Below are 23,188 nucleotides of genomic sequence, written 5' to 3' on the forward strand. Positions count from 1 at the left end.
GTCACAGCAGGCCTTAGTAGGTTCAAGGATCTGGTTCGGGGCAGGAGGGAGCTGAGTTAGCTCCCTGACCACCCTGAACAACTCTGCTGGACGCGACTCCGCGGACGCGACACGAGCACCATAGAACGAGTTCTTAGCTGCTCGTATCGCCTCTCCGTAGTCCTCCAAAAGGTGGTCCAGGAGAGCCTTGTCGGCTAAGCGTTGGTGTTTCCGCCAGCGGTGCTCTAGCCGTCGCAGGACCCGCTTCCTCGCCCGGAGGTCTTCCGTATACCAGGGCTTACATTTGGAAGCAGGCCTAAGAGGGCGCTTGGGAGCGATGCTGTGTATAGCCCTGGAGAGACCAGTATTCCAGATACCAGTCAGGGCGTCAACAGAGTCGCCGTCATTTCCAACCATGTTCCCCTCTAAGGCTTCCTGGAACCTTTTGGGTTCCATCAGCCTTCGAGGGTGGACCATCCTAATAGGTCCACCACCCCCGGGGGGGATCTGGGTAAAGGCCTTGATTTTTGCCTCCACGAGGAAATGATCCGTCCATGACAGGGGGGAAATATTGGTTATTTCCGCCCACGGATTTTCCGCATCCGTACAAAAAACCAAATTGAGTGTGTTACCCGCAAAATGCGTTGGACCCGAGATCAGCTGGAACAGGCCCATGGCCGTCATGGTATCCATGAATTCCCGAGCCGCACCGGATGGAAGATAGTTGGCTGCGAAGGGGATGTTGAAGTCACCCAGGACAAGCAGCCTGGGTGTTTCCAGCATCAGCTCCGCAACCAACTGTGTCAGCTCGTTAAGGGAGTCTGTTAGCGCACGGGGTGGCCGATACACCAACAAAATCCCTAGACTGTCCCTAGCCCTCAGGGTCAAGTAAATACACTTGATAAAGGAAGTTTGACGGATGTGGTTCCTGGTGAGAGACAAGGTGTTCTTGTGTACCAAGGCCACACACCCCCCCGCCCACCTAACCTGGTCTGGTCCTTCACCGAAAACCCGGCAGGGAGGGCCTGTGCCCACACAACATCTCCCCCAGGCCCAAGCCAGGTTTCGGTAATGCAAGCCAGGTCGCAATTGCTATCTTCCAACAGATCGTGGATTATGTGGGTCTTGTTGTTAATCGACCTGGCATTGCACAGGAGCAGCGACAGGGTTTGTGGCATGGTTGGAGTGACCCTCAGGTCCCGTTGGTTAGGAGGGGTACAGGAAGGGGAGATAGATATGACGCATCGATCTCGCCTTCCTCTGTAACGCAAGTCCCTTCTCCTACCGCCATACCTCCCCTTGCCCCACACTACCTCAATGGGAGCTCCGCTCATGCTGATATTACCCTCTTCCTCCCCAGCCAAAGCATTCCCCACATCCATATCCTCCCCCTCCCTTTCCCAAGCAACAAAGAGAGCAGAGGTCTGACTTATGGCACCTCTAAAGTGAACCTATTATGGAGGTTTCTTGGCAATATTTGTTTAGAGGGCATTTGATTTTGCCTCCCTCTGAGGCTGAGAGGGTATGACTTAAGCAGAGTTACCCAGTGGGTTTCCATACCTGAGTGGGGATTTGAATTCTGGTCTCCAGAGTCTTAGTCTAATGCTCAAACCACTGCTAATAACAGGAGTTTGTGTTAAAGGAGAAAAAGTTTTAAAACAAAGTTGAAAGGGGCAGAAATCACACAGGCTATGACCAAATATATCTTCCATTTTTAAACTAAGGGGCTGAACAGACCAGCCAAAAAGGCCAGAGGTGGGATGGGTGGCCACATGCCACCCATCCCACCTCTGCCCCCAAGCTGCCATCATGCCACCCACCTGACCAGAAGGTGGGCAGCACTGTGATGCTCTAACAGTGCAGCAACCAGATGCCACACAGTGCAGGAGCGCAGAAGAGCCGCAAGGGCGGCAGAAGAAGCATTTCTTTTCCTGCCCAAAAGGAGCAGCCCCAATTGGGCTGCAGCATGTGGTTGCTGCAGACCCAATCTGGCGCTGAAAGGGGAGGCACAGATTCATTCCTTCGAGCAGTCTGTTTTGCCCCTAAATTAAAGGTTGCTCAGTCCCTGTTTCTTCATAAAGTTTAAGCTGTCTTATGTACATGAGGAAGATTAAATGAAAGAGTTGACGGTATATTGATAGGCATGTTCAATTGCCATTATGGGGCACTTTGTATGGTGCCCCACATAAGATATTAAATCCTTCCAAATGTTTACTGTTGTGGGAACAAGGCAAAATCAATCTTATGAGACTTTCTGCAACAGTGACTGAGTTCTTGCAATCTTTGTGTGTCTAACCAAATGATATTTGAACAGAACTTAAATGTATACACTGTACAAGCCAACAGTGGGGTGATTTTAGCTATGCAATAGCATGGTTTCTGATATCTGTGTCCTCTGCTGCCTTTCAGGTCAAAGTGGCTTGGGAAAATCCACACTAATCAACACTCTCTTCAAATCGAAAATCAGCCGTAAATCTGTGCAGCCAAGTACTGAAGAGCGAATCCCCAAGACAATTGAAATAAAGTCCATCACACATGGTGAGTTTTGCCAAGAGATTGTGAGGTTGTTGCTTTTGGGGGGAGTCAGGGGGGATGCTGAGAATCTCAACAGCCTGGAGACAGGGTGGAAGACTAAGAGAATGGGCAATTCCTTTGGGTCCTTAGAACAGCAGATTTTAGAAACTCTTTAAATGTCTGTATGATCCCTTTTGTCCATTTACTGAAGGTGTTTGACTGGGGGGGGGATCATCTCCACAGGGTTCATCTAGGGTGACATCTTGCTACCTACCTTCTTCAACTTTTGTTTCAGATATTGAAGAGAAGGGTGTGCGTATGAAGCTCACAGTCATTGACACCCCAGGATTTGGAGACCATATCAACAATGAGAACTGGTAAGTAATAATTAAATGGATATCTCAGAGGCCACTTTGTATGCTGGGGGTATGTGTGTAAATAATAATAATAATAAAATTTATTCGTATCCCGCCCCTTTGAGAACAATCGGGGCAGCTAACAAAGTTAAAAATACAGAACATATAAAATCCCTAATACCCTCCCCTCCTTAAAAAAGTATTAAATCCAATACAGTATTTAAAAAGGCACAAAACAAAAAAATACACAGACATACAAGTTAAAAACTGACCAAAAAGTCAGCAACATCACACCCGCAAACAATCAGTGGGAGCAGCAGTATCTTTCCCAGACGTTCTTCTAAGGCCGGGTTCTCTATTCTGGGAAGGCCTGCCAGAAGAGATCCGTCTTAACAGCCTTTTTAAAGCTGTCTAAGGATGTAAGTAGACGGATCTCATCCGGCAGGCCGTTCCACAGTCTGGGGGCGATGATGGAAAATGCCCTCTGGGAGGTAGTCAAAAGCCTAGATTTTTGTGGCTGGAGTAGGCCTCTCCCAGAGGAGCGGAGTGCGCGGGGAGGATTATAGGGGAGAAGGCGGTCCTGAAGATAGTTTGGACCCAAGCCATTTAGGGCTTTAAAGATGATAACCAACACCTTCTACTGGGTCAGGAAGCTAATGGGCAGCCAGTGGAGGGACTTTAGAACCGGCGTAATATGGTCCCTCCTGGATGTTCCAGAAATTACTCTGGCTGCCATATTCTGTACTAATTGCAGTTTCCGGACCAAGCACAAGGGTAGCCCCATGTAGAGCACATTACAGAAGTCTAGACGTGAGGTTACCAGCGCGTGCACAACAGTCTCAAGATCCCTTACTTCCAGAAAAGGGCGCAGCTGGCGTATCAGCTGAAGCTGATAACAGGCGCTCCTGACTGTCGCATTTACCTGGTTCGACATTAGGAGCGACGAGTCAAGGAGCACCCCCAGACTGCGAACACAGTCCTTGACGGAGAGTATGACCCCATCCAGGACTGGAGGTTGCAACCCAGTTCTTGGTTTCGGGGCCGTTACCGTGAGCACTTCCGTTTTGTCTGGATTCAGTCTCAATCTGTTTTTCCTCATCCAGCCCATTACTGCCCAAAGGCATTCATTGAGAGAGGAGACACCATCAGAATTTGAGGCCAACGAACGAGACATGGAGAAATGGATTTAGGTGTCATCAGCATACTGATAACACCCAGCTCCATAACTCCGAATGATCTCACCCAGCGGCTTCATATAGATGTTAAATAACATCGGGGACAGAATAGCACCCTGCGGGACTCCACAGGTGAGCTCCCTTTTACTGGAGCAACTGTCCCCGATCATCACCCGAGAGAAAGGAACGGAACCACTGCAATGCAGTGCCTCCAATTCCCAGCCCTCTCAGGCGATCCAAGAGGATGCCATGATCTATCATATCAAAAGCCGCTGAGAGGTCTAGGAGCACCAACAGGGTCACACTGCCCCTGTCGATGCTCAGATGCAGATCGTCAGTCAAGGCAACCATGGCAGTCTCAACCCCAAAGCCTGTCCTGAAGCCAGTTTGAAATGGGTCTAGATAATCAGTTTCATCCAAGACAGCTTGGAGTTGAAGAGCAACCGCCCTCTCGATTACCTTGCTCAAGAACGGTAGCAAAGAGACTGGCCTATAGTTGTTCATATCCAGGGGATCCAGGGAAGTTTTTTTCAGAAGCGGCCTAACAGCCGCTTCCTTCAGACAAAATGGAATATGTCCTTCCCTGAAGGATGCATTGATGATATCCATAAGGAACTTCCTCAATGCATCCCCCCGCCCCTCGGATGGCCAGCCATGATGGGCAAGGGTCGAGAGGGCAAGTTGTTTTCCTCACTCTACCAAGGAGCTTGTCCACGTCATCGGTACTCACAGATTGAAGCTGATCCAGTACAATCTCATTAATGGAATCGCTGGACACCTTGTCCATTGTTTCTGTTACAATACTGGCGTCTAAGTCTGCTCTTATCTGAGCTTTGTGAAGCCACACTGAGCACTAAAGAGCACGGTTGGGTCCCTAGATGTTTTGGGAACTTCAGCAGCCAGAAACTCCAGCCAGTATAGACGGTAATCAGATTCTGGGAGTAGATGCACAACAGTATCTGGGGATCCAGGTTTGGGAACCACTGCTCTACAGTATGGCCAGCCCTTCTTTTGGATCAAGTGGATTGAAAAGATTCACTGTTATCCATCAGACTTTTTGTGTTTCTGGACTGGGAAGTAGAGAAAGAGAGATTGAACCTGAGCAGGAATAAGGGCATTAGTTTGAGTGTTATCTTCAGAGTTCCTTCGCATGAGTTCCTTCGCAGTGAGACTGACAGCCAAGGGCTGGGTCAGAGATAGGAATGGGGATAGAATTCTCCTGCTTCACCCACCGGATGAGAACAGAAACTTAAAAGAAAGGGGAAATTTATTTGGAGGGCTTTCAGTACTAGCAAAGATGCTAAAACAAAATCATACTTGTTCAGATTTGGACCTTTGTAATTACTCATACATCTGTACTCATGAGGATCATCATTCTTATTGAATTTCTTTGTGGGAAGCTAAAAAGGCTTTCTCCTGGAAATCATAGGAATCTACTATGCTCTTGATGCACAATTAGAGAACGGTCACATCTGCCATCTGTGTGGGTTACTTAGATGGGAGAAATAGGATGGAATAGGTGAAAAGTAATTTCTTTACCACTCTCTATGGTATGTGAAACAAGAGTTCTCAGCCTCCCAGAAGCAGTAAACAATGTCTGAGCCTCCCTAAGTTCAACAAATACAAATCTGTTTTGGACCTCATTGCTGTCCCTAAGTGTAGAAACTAGCAGAGTGTCACTGGGTGAAATCTCCTCAGCAAACTAGAAACTTGTAAGGTATAGCATATTCCTGCAGCCCAAGAACTCTCATGCAGAACTCTTTCTGTCTGTGCCACTGCCACCCACAACAGGTTGAGGAGAAATTTTGACCTGAATTCTGTTGTTAAATCCCAACTACATTAGTTACACCTACTGACTCAGTAGAACTCATGTTGTGTAAACTTGCTGGGTTGCTGTTAGGTGTGCTCAAACTGGGACTAAGATCAGAGTCTAAGACTCTGTATGCAAATACTATGCTGCGAATCAGACAAAAGTAGGCTGGCAACTGAGTCCTGGTCTCTTAAAGCCAAGTACTGAGTGGAAAAAAATTCAAAAGATGAATTAGTGTCTTCCTAGGAAGCCTGCCTGGTACTAAAACGAGTGATGTTAGTAAGTTTGTTGGTGATTTCTGGTTATTCTGGATAACAAATCTAAAGCAGAATGTAAGCTAGCTCCAAATAATACCCAAGCTTAGTAAAACAGGAGATATACATTAGATAAGATATGAATTCTTCTTTTGCTTTCACATGCATGAGATCCAGCATGGGGTAGTAGTTTGAGTGTTGGACTATGACCCTGGAGAGCAGCGTTTGAGTCCCCACTTGGCCATGGAAACCTATTGGGTGGCCTTGGGCAAATCACAGCCTCAGAGGATGGCAATGGCAAACTCCCTTTGAAAAAACATGCAAAAAGACTTAGGGTCACCATAAGTCATAAATGACTTGAACGCATATAAGAACAACAGCAACAACTCCTCCTCATGCCTCTCCTTTCTTCTTCCCTTCACAGCATACAGAAACAAATATTGTCTCAAATTCACCATAGTTCTCAATTTCATTTATACCAGAAAGCTAACATTTTTAGCTGCAGAACAAGTCATGTTATAAAATGCTAGTATGGATATGGCTTAATATCCTGACTTGTTCTAATGCTAAATAACCATGATTTTTCACTTAAAAGGTAAGAAGAAATTTCTTTAATTAGAAACATCCTAGTTCAACCATGGTTTGCATGAAGAGTTGCATGAGTTGGGGAAAGTCTTGTTTATATCTCTGCTTATTAAGCCATGATATAATCACACAAAAGCAGCCTGTGGAGAGCACCCAAAATAAAAGCAGGTAGATGTCAGTACTGCATATTAAAGTGTGTGTGTGTGTGTTTTATGAAGCATGCTACATAGATACTGCTCCTCCCTTTACATGCATGCTTTTCCTTGTTCAGTTGGCAACCCATTATGAAGTTCATCAATGACCAATATGAGAAGTACCTGCAAGAAGAGCTCAATATTAACCGGAAAAAGCGGATACCAGATAGCAGAGTCCACTGCTGTATATACTTCATCCCTGCCACTGGCCATTCGTATGTATACTCCTCATTCTTTTTTTCTGTAAAGAAAATAAATTGTTCATGTATCAAAGTCCAGATATGTAGTCATCTGCCCTACTTCCCCTACCAAATTGGCTTGCTATCACTTTTTTATGCTGCGTTCTCACAAGTTAGGGCTTTTGTAGGTTGTGATTCAAGCAGAGATATGGTGTAATGGCTAGAATGTTGTACTACTGAGAGCTGAGTTCAAATCCCACCCACTGACAATGATATCGGATGACTTTAGGACACTTTGGCGCATTCTGGACGGGCCCTATGGGGCGCCGTCGTTACGCACAAGGGGCGGTGCTTCCTGATGCGCCTTGCCCCTCGCACGTAACGACAATGTCAAAATGGCGGCACCGCATACAGATGGGCACTGCCATTTTGACATCGCGCAAGTGCAGCGTCCAGACATCACGCACCAGAAGTGGCGCTGCGAGTGTGCGCCTTGCGGCACCTCTTCCAAGACACAGGAAGAAGCACCATTTTGGCGCTTCTTTGTTGCTGCGCCCGGGAACCACGCAGTTTGGCTGCTGCGGTTCCCAGACACAGCAATCGGCAGCGGCGCGAGACCTCCCGTTTTGGGCGGTCTGTAACGCGCCAACAGTTACTATTTTTAGTTACTTTAGAACTTTAGTTACTATTTGTCAAGATAACCTACCTTAGCATATACCCGTGACAGTGAACCTATGGCATATGTGTCACAGGTGGCACATGATGCCATTTCGCCGTTCACAGGGGAAGGAAAGAGGTGGAACAGGCATCATCGCACCCGTGGCTCCTCACCCCAGGTGTTTCCCAGCCTCCAACTGCCTCTCTAAGGCATCTAGAGGCCAGGAAACAGGTTCTAGGGGGCAGGACCCACAGGTGCGTGCCTCTGGCTCTTCCTCCATGGTGTTTTACAGTCTCCAGCTGTCTTTCTGAGGCAGCTAGAGGTGGAGAAATAACATTGGATTGAGAAGGGGAGTAAGTAGTGTTCAATGGGGAGTTTTTTCCCCTGGAAAGAGAAGCCTTGCAGATTGGACTGAGGAGAGAAGCAAGTGGTGTTAATTGGAGATTTTCTTCCCTGGGAAGAGAAGCATTGAAGATCAGACTGGGAACCTCTTTCACACAGAGAAAAACATGGGCATCAGCTTGCTTGTTTTAGGACATTTCTAAGTAGTACTAGTGTATTGACCTGTATTTAAGTTGACCCAAGATTTTAGGGTCAATTTTGGAGCATAAATTTTTCGACTTATAGTCGAGAATACAGTAGGTATAGGTATGGCTGTGAATCATAATCAAAAACAAAATTCCAGTAGGGTGAACTGATCCACAGTTTATCTCTGGAACTAGTCAGATCCAACAAATTGGCACATTCAGTCTCTCATTTAAAGCAAATCTTATATTCTTTTGAGCACTCTTATCATATACCCCCATATGTGGTGCATGTGCACACGTGTATGCCTTTTCACTTAGGACCATGGCTATAATGCTGATTCTGAGTTTGTTTGGTAAAGATCCTATTCAATAGGCAGGCCCTTCTTGTGAACCAGTGTAATTATAACTTCTGTTTCTCACATACACAGCCACTGAAACATTAGCTTGCCTGACCGAGACCTTCTAATGGCATCCTGCAGTTTGCCTCTCACCCAGCTGCTTGCATGGTAGATGGTGCCTAGAAGTCTGCCTGGTGTATTCCCCTTCTCCCAAGAACATGTGTTTCCAATAGAAGAAATGGTTTTGAAGCTATGAGACACTCCATTATTGACTTTCATGTCTCTGCAGTTACTTTTGGCTACAAGTAGCATGATACCCCTGCTGGGGGTTAGAAGTAGGTGTTCTCTTGGCTCCTGCCACAGACAGCTTCTTCTGGGGCTGTTGGTTTCTGATCCTGATGTCAAAATGAACATTCAGATCTGTAGATGGAGGAAGACAAAGCCAGCAAGCCTTAATTAAGACTTAAGTTGCAGTTTTCCAGCTGGGTGAGGAGGGGTGAGGTAGAGTTTGGAGCAGAAGAGAAATTTTAGCAGAAAGCAACAAGGAACTGTCCCTCTCCCCTAGCCTCTCCCCCTCCCCCACCCAAAAGCATATGCTGATGGTTATCATTGTCCTAGAAATTCCTTTGGCTTGTCATATCACTCCCACTTCAGTGCCAGCAATTTAGTGATAGAAATGAATTCTAAGCTTGGCTATTTTTGCCTTTCACAGAACTTTTCAGATGTAAAAACAGTGCTCTTTGATTCCTTGTAACAGAGCTGGATCATTTTCAGGGAATACTAGCTTTGCATTGTCTGATACTGGGTGAAATTCTATATCCTTGTGGGCTATTGACAGAAAGAAGTCAGGAAGAGGAGAGGATTTGTCCCTGCATTGTCATGCTTTCCTTCTTGACAGATCTGCTCTCCCCCTTACCAGACAGCCTTCCCCTTGGGTCTCAAAGGATCTATGTTAGTTGCCTACATGTAACAAAATGAATTCCCTGACCCATGTGCCAGCTTCAGACAGGTCCAGGATTGGGGTGACTTTGATGTGCCCCATTATTTCCTGGCAAGAATGCTCTTGCCATCACACTTGGGTTGTGTTGGTTTCCCGTGCCTTCTACCTTCCCTCACCAGGGTGAATATGAAAACACTTAAGTGAGGAAAGAGTGTTCCATCTTTGACCCTGCATCCCTAAATCAGGTGTGTAATTCATGTAAAGATATGCATTTTTTCCTCTAGATACTGTTTTGCATGTACCCCAGGCTTTACATGTTGGGAAAATCATAGATCTTTATAAATGGTGAGGCTCCATGTGGGAGGCTTTGGGGGAAACAGAAACCTGACCCTACTTCCACCTACCTTTGGGTTATTTTTATTGAAATAAGATAAAAGAGAGGGGCAAGCAGCAATGCTTGTGTATGTGTATGCACACAAAATGCAGTATTTTTGTTGACCTTGGTTGTGGTCTTTGGTTTATTGCTTGGTGTGTTTAACCATTTTTTTTAATGGAAGCCTCTTAGTGCAACCAAATTCCCATTTTGTTTTCATGGTCTTCCCTATTAAATGATGGGGATGTTCCTGTTGTGTGCTTGTTAGAAGAGAAGAGCTTAGCCACATCCCAAGAGTGTGAACAGTTCATTCTTCCTAATTTAAAAACCACATGTTTGTGGTTCCACTGCATAGAAAGTATCCTGTACCAGATGCCTATTCCATAGGGTCTCCTGCTTCAAAAATACCAAAGCTCCTAACCCACACTGAATTATGAAGCATGAAGATATGTGAGCAGTAATTTATTATAATGTACACAAACTGGAAGGCATTTTTATGGGTCTTCCCTAGGCAGAAAACTACTATATATAGTGAAAGAGCAAATATGTCAGTGGATTATGATAATAATAAATAAATACAGGTTTCTACACACACATCTTGAAATGCCAATAAGCTTCAAACATGTCTGACATTTCTCCCTATTCTAATTAAGCCACCCATGGGTCCTGGCTCTTTCCCTGTGAAGCACATGCATTTTTTACACACTGCCTGTATTAGCATATTATACATCAAGCTTCAATGCCTTTGGGACATGGACTTCAGCTTGAAATGAGCACTGTTTTCTAGGCTGATAAAATTTGGATAAAATTCAATTCAGCTCAAGTCTCTCTCTATGTGTGTCTGTCTGTCTGTCTCTCTCTCACTCGTTCAGTAGTCATAAATATTTATCATATACTGAGTCAGGCATCCACAGGAAAGCTCCAAGTAGCTTTTATGAGCTCTTTGAATCCCTTACTCAAGTCTGTAAGGCAGTTCTATTGTCCCATCTCATTACAGCCCAAGTTTGATGGGTTGTTTGCTTGATTCTGAAATTGGACTGGATATAGTATTTTTTATAAAGCCTCTCTCATTTTATCTTTTTCTAAAGCAAAACTTTATGTAAATCATTTTTGGCAGTTGCAGTAGTTCAATCCTTTTGTAGGGAGAAGTTGTCCTTCTTTCTCTCTCTCTCCCCAGCATGAACCATACTTCTGACCATCCTAGGTAGTAATACAGCAAGTATTCAACACCCTACTAGAAAATTCCCAGTTGGTTCTGAAAAGAGGCTATAAATTAGGACATTTTCCTAACTCATTAGCTCTTTTTGTCTATGTACATTACTGTGTATGGCTGTGGGCTCATCTAGATTGCCAATAATACAAGTTCTATTTGAGGATTTGACACCTTGTAATGCCAGTGTGGAATAGTGGTTTGAATGTTGGACTGTGACTCTGGAGACCAGGGTTCAATTCCTGCTCAGGAATTCCTGCTCAGTCATGAAACCTACTGGGTGACCTTGGGCAAGTCACATGCTCTCAGCCTCAGAGGAAGGCAATGCCAAACCTTCTCTGAACAAATCTTGCAAAGAAAACTTCATAATAGATTCACCTTAGGACTGCCATAAGTCAGAAATGACTTGAAGGTACACAACACACACAGTGTCAGTTGTCATAGTGGTTTGGGTGTTGGACTGTGATATGACTCTGGAGACCAGGGTTTGAATCCCCACTCAGCCATGGAAACCCACTGGGTGACCTATGGCAAGTCACATTCTGTCAGCCTCAAAGAAAGACAATAACAAAGCACCTCTGAACAAATCTTGCTAGGAAAACCCTTAGGGTCACCATAAGTTGAAAAGGACTTGAAGGCACACAACACACACACACAATGCTTTGCTATGGTTAATTCCACTCTGGAGGATGCTAGGTCACCTACCCCTTATCTAGCATCGTGACATTAAGTCAGTCTGCATTGTTATATGTTACGCTTTTGTAATATGTATGGACGTGTCTGGATATTCTGCTAACCTTCTGTAACTGTTGCACAACATAAATAGTAAGTTGTAGATATGGAGAGAATAGCATCACTAATGAGAAAGTGAGCACATTGACCAAAAATAGTGTTTCAATGGCCTGCATTGGTACCTGCTTTGTTTTGCCTTCTGTTATCATTTTATTCAAATCATACAGAACACAAAATTCCTCCTCAGTAAAATTTCCTTTCAGAGAAAATAAGGAATGTGGATGGATATTATTGGCTTGGTTTTTTTTTTTCCCTGTCAAAAATGGCCTTCTCTCAATAAGGTTAATTTGAAACATATGATTCTCTTCAGACTTTTAAGTTAACTTCATTTCTAATACAATACCCCAAACAAAAAGAAGCCTTAATCTAACAAAGGAAGAATTAGGATGAAGGATTTCCTTCTATTTTATAGATAGATAGATAGATAGATAGATAGATAGATAGATAGATAGATGATTGAGAACCCTCATTTCACTACAATAGGTATCATGATAAGGACACAATTAGCATGAAATAAAATATTTAGGGAGAAGACATCTTTGGGGGGGGGGGGGACAAGTAGGAGAGTGAGTGAGTACTATCCAGTAAAGCCAACTATAATTGGATGACATATTTAATTGAGGGGGGTTTTAGGGTTTAATATTCACTTTGCCATGTGATACATCACATAAGCAGCTGTCTCCCATGTGTTTTATTTTCTCTTAGGGACTTCACAGTAGGAATGCCAGTTTTCTTAAATTTCATCCTTGTGGGCAACAACAAATAATTTTTCTGTTTTCCTCCCCACAGTAAGAAATGTCTCAAGAACTATGCAGGTTTCAAGGGCATTTCACCGTTTGGGACTTTATGTTAAAAAGCACATTTTTTGTGTATGCAGAAAACAGCACTTCCTGTTTGCCAATTTTCTTTTCTGCGTAGAAGCGTTATCTTTTGTGCAGAAAATAAAATGATGTTTTCTGCACCTACACAAAAAATGAGCAAATCTTTTGTAAAGAAAACCCAAACTGCAAAGATTGTCCCCCCCCCCCCCCCCCATGTCCTCATCATCGGGATTTCCCAACACCTGAGAAACATATACTTCATTGGTCATTTGAATATTTTTTCCATCTGTACCGTGCTGTGGCCTGACATCAAAAGGCTAGTGCTTGCCCATTTGCATTTCCCAGGCAGCGTGGCTTCCAGCCCATATATTATCCCTTTTCTCTATGCCTCTTAGGCTTCCCCGCATAATTTTCTTCTACACCGCATCCAGCTTGTGTTCTTTCTGTTATCACCTGCTTTTTTCCTGTAGGAGCATTCTCCTTTGGCAACGTGTGTCTGTTCACATACAAGGCCAAAATGAATAAATGTCAGGTAATACAAATTCCCATGTTGTTTTTATTTATGGGAAGAGGGGATGAGCACCCAGGGCTGCCAACCAACCAGAAGGCCAACCAGCATGCTTGTAGCAAAGCAGCATTATCCCCGCAGCCAAAATTTATACACAGACACCAACACACACACACACACCATTTAGTCAGTCAGGCCTGTGCCATAGTAGGTTAAGGATTAATTGGATCCCAGTTAGCTTCTGCTGAGCATAGAGGAGAGTCACATTTCTTTGGGACTGTGAAAACTGCTTTAAACTTGCTCTTGACAAACATTTTCCTTTTGTGGGTCATTGGTATGGAATGGCTACTCCTTATAAACTGCCAGGCCCAGTGAAGATATTTTGGAAATGGGGGGGATGAGGAGGAGGGAAAAGGGAGAATATACTTTTGGTCTGCTAAGCATTTGGCATTGTATTTCTTGGCAAAAACACTCCCTAATTAGGAAGCCTTCTCTGAGCTGAAATTCTTGGACCTCCTCTTTTTGCTGAGGTCTACATAAGTCAAGGAACTTAACACACACCAATTTAACTTGTATTGTCACTCCCACAAAAGAAGAGATATTACCAGTGTTTGATATGTGACAAGTGTACATGTGGTGTTTATGTGCCTATCTGTCCAAAGTTACTTTGGGGGCTACAATTTATGCTGACTGTGGAATTGTAGTCCAAAAAGGACTACAAATTAAAATTATATAAGGGAATTTTAATTGTTGTATTGATGGGAGGGAATGGTTTTATTTTATACTGTTATATTGTTGTATTTTTACCCTTATTGTATGCAGCCTCAATCCTGATGGAGAGGCGGGATATAAATAAAATTTTATTATTTATAATATATGTGTCAAACATTTGGAAAGTTTACCATGAAAATGACATTCAGATTATTAAAACAATCAAAGAACAACAAAGAGATGGGTACATGGAATATTCTGTATGGGGTCCATGTCAACGGGAGACCAAGTCGGTTATTCCGGGAAGGCCTATCAGAAGAGAACCGTCTTGACAGCCTTATTAAAACTGTCAAGGTTGGTAATGTTTCAGATCTCTTCTGACCAGCCATTCCATAGTTTGGGAGTGGCAGATGAGAAGGTCCTCTGGGTAACTGCAGCCAGCCTGGTCTTTATTACCCACAGTAAGTTTTTCCCAGAGGACCTTAATGTGCAGGGTGGATTGCACAGAAGAAGGCGATCCCACATGTATATGATCACCTTCTCAAATGTCTGAATGCATACAGAACAAAGAAAGTAATCTTTTGCTTCCTGTTGCACTGATTAAAATATTGCATCTAGCAATCCACTTCCACATCTTGCCCCAATTGAAAAGTATGTGCAATTAACTGCTAACTTTTAAGTTTCACAATAGGGATTTTTAAAATTTAGTCATCACATTCCTATCCTGTGCTTCCTCCAAAGAGGCCAGGACCACATATTTGGAGATTACGACCATTTTATTTTATCGATTGATTTATTATGGCTATATGTTGTGATGGTAACATTCAGTCACCTAACTATTTTCCTCAGATGGCAGCCTAATGGGTTTTGTTATCCTGCAGCTGCCACCAATTTGTGTCAAGCACCTGTACTTTTAAAAATCTTTTCCGTATTAATTTGTGACACTACCACTTACGTGTGACAGTCACTTTATTTTTCTTGTGTACACCAACGTATATGTGAACCTAGTTCCCTATTTGTAAATGTCAGTAGCGTGGTTACATTTATGTGGTAACTGTCATTAGCATGGCATCAGGTGACAGCCAGTGTGGGAATGCCACTGAGTTTCAGCACCTGGTCTCTAAAAGGTTCGCCATCACTGCTCTAGGTCCTCCAACAGAACTCAGTGGTCAAAATCTTCCAGAATTTGACCATAGAATCATAGTGGAGAATTTACAAATGCCTAGAGAAGTGTTTTTTCTAGGAATCTCTAGGTCTTCCAGCACAACTCTATGGTCATAGAATTGTACAGCTGGAAGACACAACAAGGGCCATCCAGTCCAATCCTCTGCCATGCAGGAACTCAAAATCAAAACATCCCTGACAGATGGCCATCTAGCCTCTGGTTAAAGACCTCCAAAGAAGGAGACTCCACCACACTCCAAGGGAGTGTATTCCACTGTCGAATTGCTCTCACTGTCAAGAGGTTTCTCCTAATGTTTAGTTGGAATCTCTTTTCCTGTAGCTTGCATCCATTGTTTCATGTCCTATTCTCTGGAGCATCAGAAAATAAGCTTGTGACATCCTCAATATGACATCTCTTCAAATAGTTAAACAGGGTTATCATATCACCTCTTAACCGTCTCATCTCCAGGCTAATCATACCCAGCTCTCTAAGTCACTCCTCATAAGGCATGGTTTCCAGACCTTTCACCATTTTAGTTGCCCTCCTTTGGACACGTTTCAACTTGTCAAAATCTCTTTTCAGTGGTGATGCCCAGAACAGGATACATTCCAGGTGAGGCCTGACCAAGACAGAATAGAGTGGCACTGTTACTTCCCTTGACCTAGAGACTATACTTCTGTTGATCCGGCCTAAAATTGCATCGGCCTTTTTAGCTGCCTCAACACACTGTTCAACGTGTGGTCTACTAGGACACCTAGATCCTTTTCACACATAGTCTGAATAAGCCAGGTGTCTATGCATTTCATTGTTTTTGCCCTAAGTGCAGTATCTTACATTTCTCTTTATTGAAATTCATTTTGTTAGCTTTGGCCCAGCTTTCCAATCTATTAAGGTCATTTTGAAGTTTGATCCTGTCTTCTGGGGTATTAGCTATTCCCTCCAATTTGGTGTCATCCACAAATTTGATAAGCATACCCCCTATTGATAAAGATGTTGAATAGCACTGGGCCCAGGATAGAACCCCTGTGACACTGGTCACGTCGCTCCATTGTTGAGCACCCTTTGTGTTCAGCCAGTAAATCAGTTACTAATCCATTTAACAGTTGCATTGTCTAACTCACATTTTACTAGCTTGTTTGCAAGAATATCATGGGGGACCTTGTCAAAGGCCTTACTGAAATCAAGATATGCTATGTCTACAGCATTCCCTTCATCTACAAAGCTGGTAATGTTATCAAAAAAGAGATCAAATTAATCTGACATGACTTGTTTCTCTGAAACTCATGCGAATTTGTTGTGTTTATGGCATTCCCTTCTAAATGTTCACAGACTCTGCTCTAGATTCTTTCCTGGTATTGATGTCAGACTAACTGGACAATAATTGTTGGGATTCTCCTTCTCCCCCCCCCCCCCTCTTTTTCTTTCTTTCTTTCTTTCTTTCTTTCTTTCTTTCTTTTTTAAGATGAGGACAACTCCTCCAGTCTGCTGGGACTTTTCCTGTTCTCCAGGCTCCAAGATTACATTTGTCAGTTCTTTTAATACCCTTGGATGTAGTTCATCTGGTCACAGAGACTTACATTCATTTAGATTAACCAGATATTCCTGTATAGTGCATCCATGTCATACATGGGCGTGCTATACATGGTTTTCAGCTTACGCTGAAAGTGGCATACCATAAAAGGCAATGGTGCACATGCCATACCGTGCCACGTGCACGAGCCCCATTGTTTTCAGTGGGGCTTGAGGATTCATGGAATTTCCCTTACGCAAGTGTGTGCATGTCCGGAACAGATCCCCCGCATATGGGAAGGGCATGCGGTACTTCCTCTTTACTTATTCTGTGCTGCATTTCCCGTATTGTGCCCTCCATTTTCCTAAATTTGAGTGCCCTTTTCCTTTTGTAAGAAGACTGAGGCAAAAGAGGTGTTGAGTAGTTTGGCCTTTTCTCTGTCCCCTGTTAGCATTTTTCCACCTTCCCTATATAGTGGCTCTACCATTTCTTTCTTCTTCTTTTTGCTGCAAACATACCCAAAAAACCCCTTTTTATTGTTCTTAATCTTTCCAACTAGCCTGAGCTCATTCTGCGCTTTAACTTTTCTGAGTTTACATGCTTTCTGTTTGTTTGAATTCCTCTTTGGTGATTTCCCCCCTTTTCCATTTCTTATACATGCCCTGTTTAAAACATAGCTACACTGAAAGTTCTTTAGTCATCCATCCTGGTTTCTTGTGACACCTCCCATTTTTTCTCCTCATTAGAACAGTTTGAAATTGTGCCTTCAGCATCTCCCTTTTGAGAAACTTCCATCCATCCTGAACTCCCTTCTCTTTTAGTATTCCTGACCACAGGTTCACTCCCAGTATTTCCTTAAGTTTATTAAAATCAACTCTCCTAAAGTCTACAGTGCATGTCTGATTATGCTTGGCTTCAACTTCCAGCAGAATTTCTCTGGAGGACCTAGCATTTCCTAGAGATAACATATTAATCAAATCCACAAATCAAATCTGCAAAAATTAAAACCACAAATGTGGAGGGCCGACTGTAGTATCTATGCTATTTTGACAGTCTAAGGACTGAATCCAGTTGTTAACCCCCAACTAGAGTACATACATAGAATTAATAGAACTTAGGTTGATGTTGAATCACTAGAATTCCATTGAGTTGGGTCTAACAGATTTAGGGCCCAAGGTATCAGCCCTCAGTGACAAAATATTGGTCCCAGCCCCATCTAGTTCATGTGGTCCTATCCAACTTTCTCACATCATAGAGAGAGAAGATGGAACAGAACCAAGGATACCTGTGTTCATATTCTAGCTCTGCACTTTCACTTCAGTTAGAAACTCCTATGCAGGGAGATGGGCATTTGAATCTGCGGGGAGAGGGAACAATGGATTAAAGCCATACATCGTAACCTCCATAGTCTCCTTTTCTTGTAATCTTACTTTTAGCCTCCGGCCACTGGACATTGAATTCATGAGACGCCTGAGCAAAGTGGTCAACATTGTGCCTGTCATCGCCAAAGCGGACACATTAACACTGGAGGAGAGGGACTACTTCAAACAGAGGGTAAGGGGCAGGTGTGGTGGTGAGATGGTGCTCCTTTGACCTTCCTGAAGATCTTACTACAGCTTCCCACTCTCCCCTCCTGCATGATGGCTCTCTGAAAAGCCCAATCGCTGGCCAGGAGCCCAGCACATTCCTTGCGACGCAGCTCAGAGCAGTCCTCCGTGGTGAGAGGAAAGGCCTTCATCGATCTCCAGACCCATTGCCTATGTTTCTCTTGGCTTGCTCTCTCTTCAGGGAGAGGGAATAAATTCAATTTCCCTATTTTAATTCTTTTTTTTCCCCTCGGATATTTCTACAAGTTTTGTTTTAAGAAAACAAAACAGCCGTCTGCTAAAATTGCTTTGGAAAAAGGGAGCCTCTCTGTGTAACCCAGAAGCATTCTGAATTTTCTACCCCTGGCTTCTTGCCATATAACTTTTCAACCACTTTCTCTGGGCCTGGAGTTAGTAGCCAAAGCGGTGTAATCTTTGCCCTCACCCTGCTCTGGTTACCTACTTTTCTATCTTCCTTTACTTCCCTGTGATCCAGTAATGAGAGAGTTGTCTTTCCCTTTACATATTTCCTACCATGGGTGCCCTTAGAGCAGATAGCCCATGGGCAGAAGGGAAAGATCGCTGTGCAACCTCAGTGGGAGGTAAACAGCATGGATCTTTTGGATGATCAAAGGAAATCCTCAAATGTTGACACTCCCTAGTAATGTTCTGCACTTACTGTTTAATGTGTATCTTGTCAACCATGTCTATAACAGCCAGTCACTGTTTGTTTGCTTTGAAAAATGCAGCCTGCCTACCCGCCTTTGAACTCAAAGCACTGTCCTTGGGTTTTCCCAGGCAAACACTCATCCAAACACTAACCAGACTCAGACCAGCTTAGCAGTCTGACTTGTTATTCCTTAGACAGTGTCTTGGGACCCCTTGTGGGTGAGGAGGAATGAGGCCCCATGTGAACTTCATTGCAGTTTGTTGGCTCATTTGAGGTTCAGCACTCCAGCCCTTTCAAGAAGTGAAATTTTATTTTCTTTCTCTGTCTCTTCCTGTTACTTTCTCTTTCTTTGGCAAGGCGGAGAAATTTATGTCTAATCTCAGATCTGTTCTGTGTGTTTTCTTAGATCACAGCAGATCTCCTTGCCAATGGCATTGATGTGTATCCACAGAAGCAATTTGATGAAGATTCTGAAGACCGACTAATAAATGAAAAATTTAGAGTAAGTGGACAGTCCTTCCTTGCATCTCATTTAGCGTGTGCTCAGATGTTTTACAGTTGAGCTTTTGGCCTACCCCTAAAGGTTCATGCTGAATTACAAGTATTTTACTTATTTGTTATCTTTACTAATGGCTTGCAAAGTGAGCCACTCTCTAAGGGCCAGCCCTGCCACCCAACAGAGTTAGGCACTCTGCAGCAAATGCAGAGAGCTTCAGCAGGGGGTTGGGAGGAAAGACCTGTGTATGCCATGCAGACTGCTAGCCTTGATTTTGAGATAGCTGTTCTGATGACAGATTAAAGTGCCAGCCCAACCTACTCAGTCTTCTGTACATGAGATGGGGAAAGGGAGGCAGTGTGCGCCATCTTGCCTAGACTGTTAAACTAGCCCAGTCACCACGCCATGTATAAAATGAGGTATAAAATAGAAAAGCTTGTCAGGATCTCTTATTCACTGGGGTTTTATTTAACCCCACTGTTTGGGAGACTCTTGATAGAAGTACTGAAAAGGGATTCCAGAAGACTCAGAAATAATGAGATGTAGGGTGGAATAAGAATCAGTTTCATGCTTTTAATGTAGCTTTGATTTAAAGGATGTTGGATTTTATGACTCCTATTTCTGACACTTATCTCTTCCACTCTAGGAAATGATTCCATTTGCTGTGGTGGGTAGTGACCAGGAATACCAGATTAATGGCCGACGAATTTTGGGAAGGAAGACAAAGTGGGGAACAATAGAAGGTGAGCATTCTCACTCCTGTTTGTTGCTTCCTTGCCATTGTCATATCTTCAGATTTGCCAAAGTGATGTTTGGATGTACAGAGAGAGCAACAGTGAAGTGTATCACCAGTTCCCTAGAATATGGGCTTTGTTGTCTCATGCTGGACAGAAAAAAGAACCCTGAATTCTTTTGATGAAGTTACTCACATGTTTTTTAACTTGGAAGATGAAGAGGAATTCCCTTTCGGTCTGTGCCATCCAAAAAGTATCCTTGATTGTTGTTGGCGGCACTGCAGACAGTGGGGATTGGCTTATTTTCTCCAGCAGTCTATGAGGATAGTAGAATCGAGCTTTCAGGTACAGGGAAAGCCATTGACAGTGATCTGCTACTTGGCCAAAATGTTCCAATGCTGCAACATAAATTCTCCATCTCCCATCCTTTGTCTTTATAGAGATTTGGAGAGATGTAGTGTCCTAGCCCAGGACTGTAGAGATTTTGAGTCTTCAGATGGGATGGTCTGTAGTTCTCATCAGCTCCACTCATTATGACCAGTGGTCAGGGATTGTTGGGAGATACAGCCCAACAACAAGGTCCCCCGATGATGATGATGATGATGATGATGATGATGATGATGATGATGATGATGATGATGATGATGATATGATTTATTTTTAGCCCGCCTTTTCACAAGGAATCAAGGTGGGATACAACATCAAAATGTATAATATAGTAAGAATAAATATCAAATTACAACCTCATCTAATCCAGATTTGTTAGGAGCAAAGGGTCATCTTGTGTTTTTAATATGAGGCATGCCCTTGAAATATCTTCAAACACAACATACCACTTTATGGCCTATCCCTACACAGACTAAGAAAGGAGTGCTTAGTAGAAATTGCAGCAAGAGAGAAGAGAAAGCAAATGCAACTTTGGTATAGAGATATCCTAACATATGTGAAATGCAATTATTATTATTATTATTCTAGAAACATAGAATCATAGATCCAGAAGAGACCACAAGGGCCATCCAGCCCAATCCCCTGCCATACATTAAGACACATATTAAGCACTCCCAACAAATGGCCATGCAGCCTCTGTTTAAAACCATCCAAAGGAGGTGGCGTATTCCAATGTTCAACAGTTCACAAATTAGAGACGTTCTTCCTAATGTTTAGGTGGAATCTCTTTTCCTGTAGTTTGAATCTATTGTGACATGTTCTAGTCTCTGGAGCAGCAGAAAACAAGCTTGCTCCACGTTCAATATTACACCCATTGAAAATGGAACAATATATCCAACAAGGTATTAAATCCCAGTGCATCACTAGCTCACAATTTAAACCATACTGTAATAGAAGCAGTTTGAAGCCATAAATTCAATAAAAAACACAACTCTGAAGAGGCAGTTGTCAGAGGGAAGGAGAGTAACTTGAGGTCAAACTGGTTCAATGATGCAGAAGTATTTGGAGCTATTTCCCATTCTGAGATGATACCACCCTTACTTTCTTCAAATCCCTCATTAAGAAGTCAAAACAATTCAGAATCACTAGGCTCTCATGTAATTCAAACTCACTGTAACTTACTGTGCATGCAATCAAAATAAGAGAATATTGCTTCTAGCCACATCTTGTTGACACATGTGATGGGACACATCAGTGGCTGGCATGGGTGAAGTCTTCCATCCCATCCACTGCCTCAGATGGAGCATGTCCTTGGAGGGCCAAGAGACAGATCAGATCATTTGTTCCAAAGACAGAGATAATGCAGGACAATTACTCTTGCAGGTGAAGATTTGACCTTGGAAACATGTTCTCAACCCAAATGGAGCTACAACATTGCTAGAGTGGGATCAAATTAGAAGGCATGTCATGGGTGGATCAGATCCTTCCCCAGCCTGCCTCTGACACTGTGTAGGGTGAAAATGTACTTAAGTCATGGATTGGCACCCACAATTTGCTTCTGTAACTTCCTCCCACCATGCTGACTCACCACTGTAGTTTATCCCTGTGAAAGGTATTCCAGGGAAGTCCAGTCGTCCCTCTCCAGTCATGGGTTTGATATTTGCAGTTTTGGTTATTCACGAATGTAAACCCAAATCCTCTCCCGCCCTGGGATGGCTTGGAAGAAGTGTCTCTGAAGCCTTTCCAGTATGGGAAGGACCAGAGGAAGGGACTGTTCCCTTCCCCTGAGTCCTTTCTACCCTGGAAAAGCTTGAGGGATGTCAACAAATACCAGGTGTTATAGGTTATATTTCAGAGAAAGAAAATGGAAAAACCACCTCTGAGTATTGCTTGCCTAAGAAAACTCTATGAAATTCATGGGGTCACCACAAGTGAACAGACAAGTTGAAGGCCCGTATGTACACAAGAAGAGTCATGCATTTTATTTCTGGGTCAAAGGATGTGAGTGACCAAGTAGAATCCTAGGCCAAATGAACTCAAGTGAACTGGCATTTGCTTCCTATCACTCATAGAGGAACATACTGAAAGCAGGATATGTCTTCAGTGACATACTACATGGCAGAAAAAGTAAAAAATGGCTTCATCATGGCTGCTTTCCTTTGTGTAAAGATTATAAATAGAAGTGCATTAGGTGGTATTCCCTCACAAGTTCACTTTTTTACCTATGTGGTGGGGAGAGATAAGTGGAGAAAACCCCACAATTTACCTTAAATTTCTGTCTACTGCTTTTTGCTTTTTGGAAGCATGCAAAAATATTCCTGTCTGTGGTGTGGGGAGAAGGGAGACACTGTCTGTGTTCCTTCCATTCTTTAAACTACTGGTGGCCTGAGTCGGCAGGGGTGTATGTGTAGAGAAGTTCAGATCATTGCATGGCATCCCACTGGACATGTGTGCAGAGATATTTGCCTTCCCTGGCAACACCAAATGACTTCATTCCTTCCCTACACACACTTTCTCATTAACTGTTGTGAAGCTAAACTACAGCCACAAACCACATTTAGTTTGAGGCTCCTTTTCTGCTTCTGTATGTTCTATGGCTTGGAATTCTGAACAATTCAAAAGCCAATTCATTTTAAGCTTCTGCTTCCCCCCTGTGGCCAATCCTTGATAACTCATAAAAGCAGAGAGAGACCATCACAAGGCAGGTGCTCACTAA

The 23,188-nt window shown here is 43.4% G+C and overlaps 1 protein-coding gene across 3 annotated transcripts in view; it reads left to right on the forward strand.

The window, feature by feature from the left end:
* Window positions 1–23,188, forward strand: part of SEPTIN9 (septin 9) — a 339,779-nt gene that overhangs the window by 310,866 nt on the left and 5,725 nt on the right. For all 3 annotated transcript variants that reach the window (XM_089534879.1, XM_089534898.1, XM_089534889.1), the window contains 6 exons: window positions 2,389–2,517; window positions 2,789–2,870; window positions 6,945–7,082; window positions 18,036–18,153; window positions 19,262–19,357; window positions 19,998–20,094. In XM_089534879.1, the coding sequence (XP_089391005.1) occupies window positions 2,389–2,517; window positions 2,789–2,870; window positions 6,945–7,082; window positions 18,036–18,153; window positions 19,262–19,357; window positions 19,998–20,094 (660 nt within the window). The remainder of the gene's footprint in view (window positions 1–2,388; window positions 2,518–2,788; window positions 2,871–6,944; window positions 7,083–18,035; window positions 18,154–19,261; window positions 19,358–19,997; window positions 20,095–23,188) is intronic.

The sequence above is a fragment of the Sceloporus occidentalis genome, unplaced genomic scaffold (genome assembly GCF_023333645.1).
Source record: "Sceloporus occidentalis isolate IW3139 unplaced genomic scaffold, rSceOcc1.0.p SCAF_1, whole genome shotgun sequence".
In the NCBI taxonomy this organism is placed as follows: domain Eukaryota; kingdom Metazoa; phylum Chordata; class Lepidosauria; order Squamata; family Phrynosomatidae; genus Sceloporus; species Sceloporus occidentalis.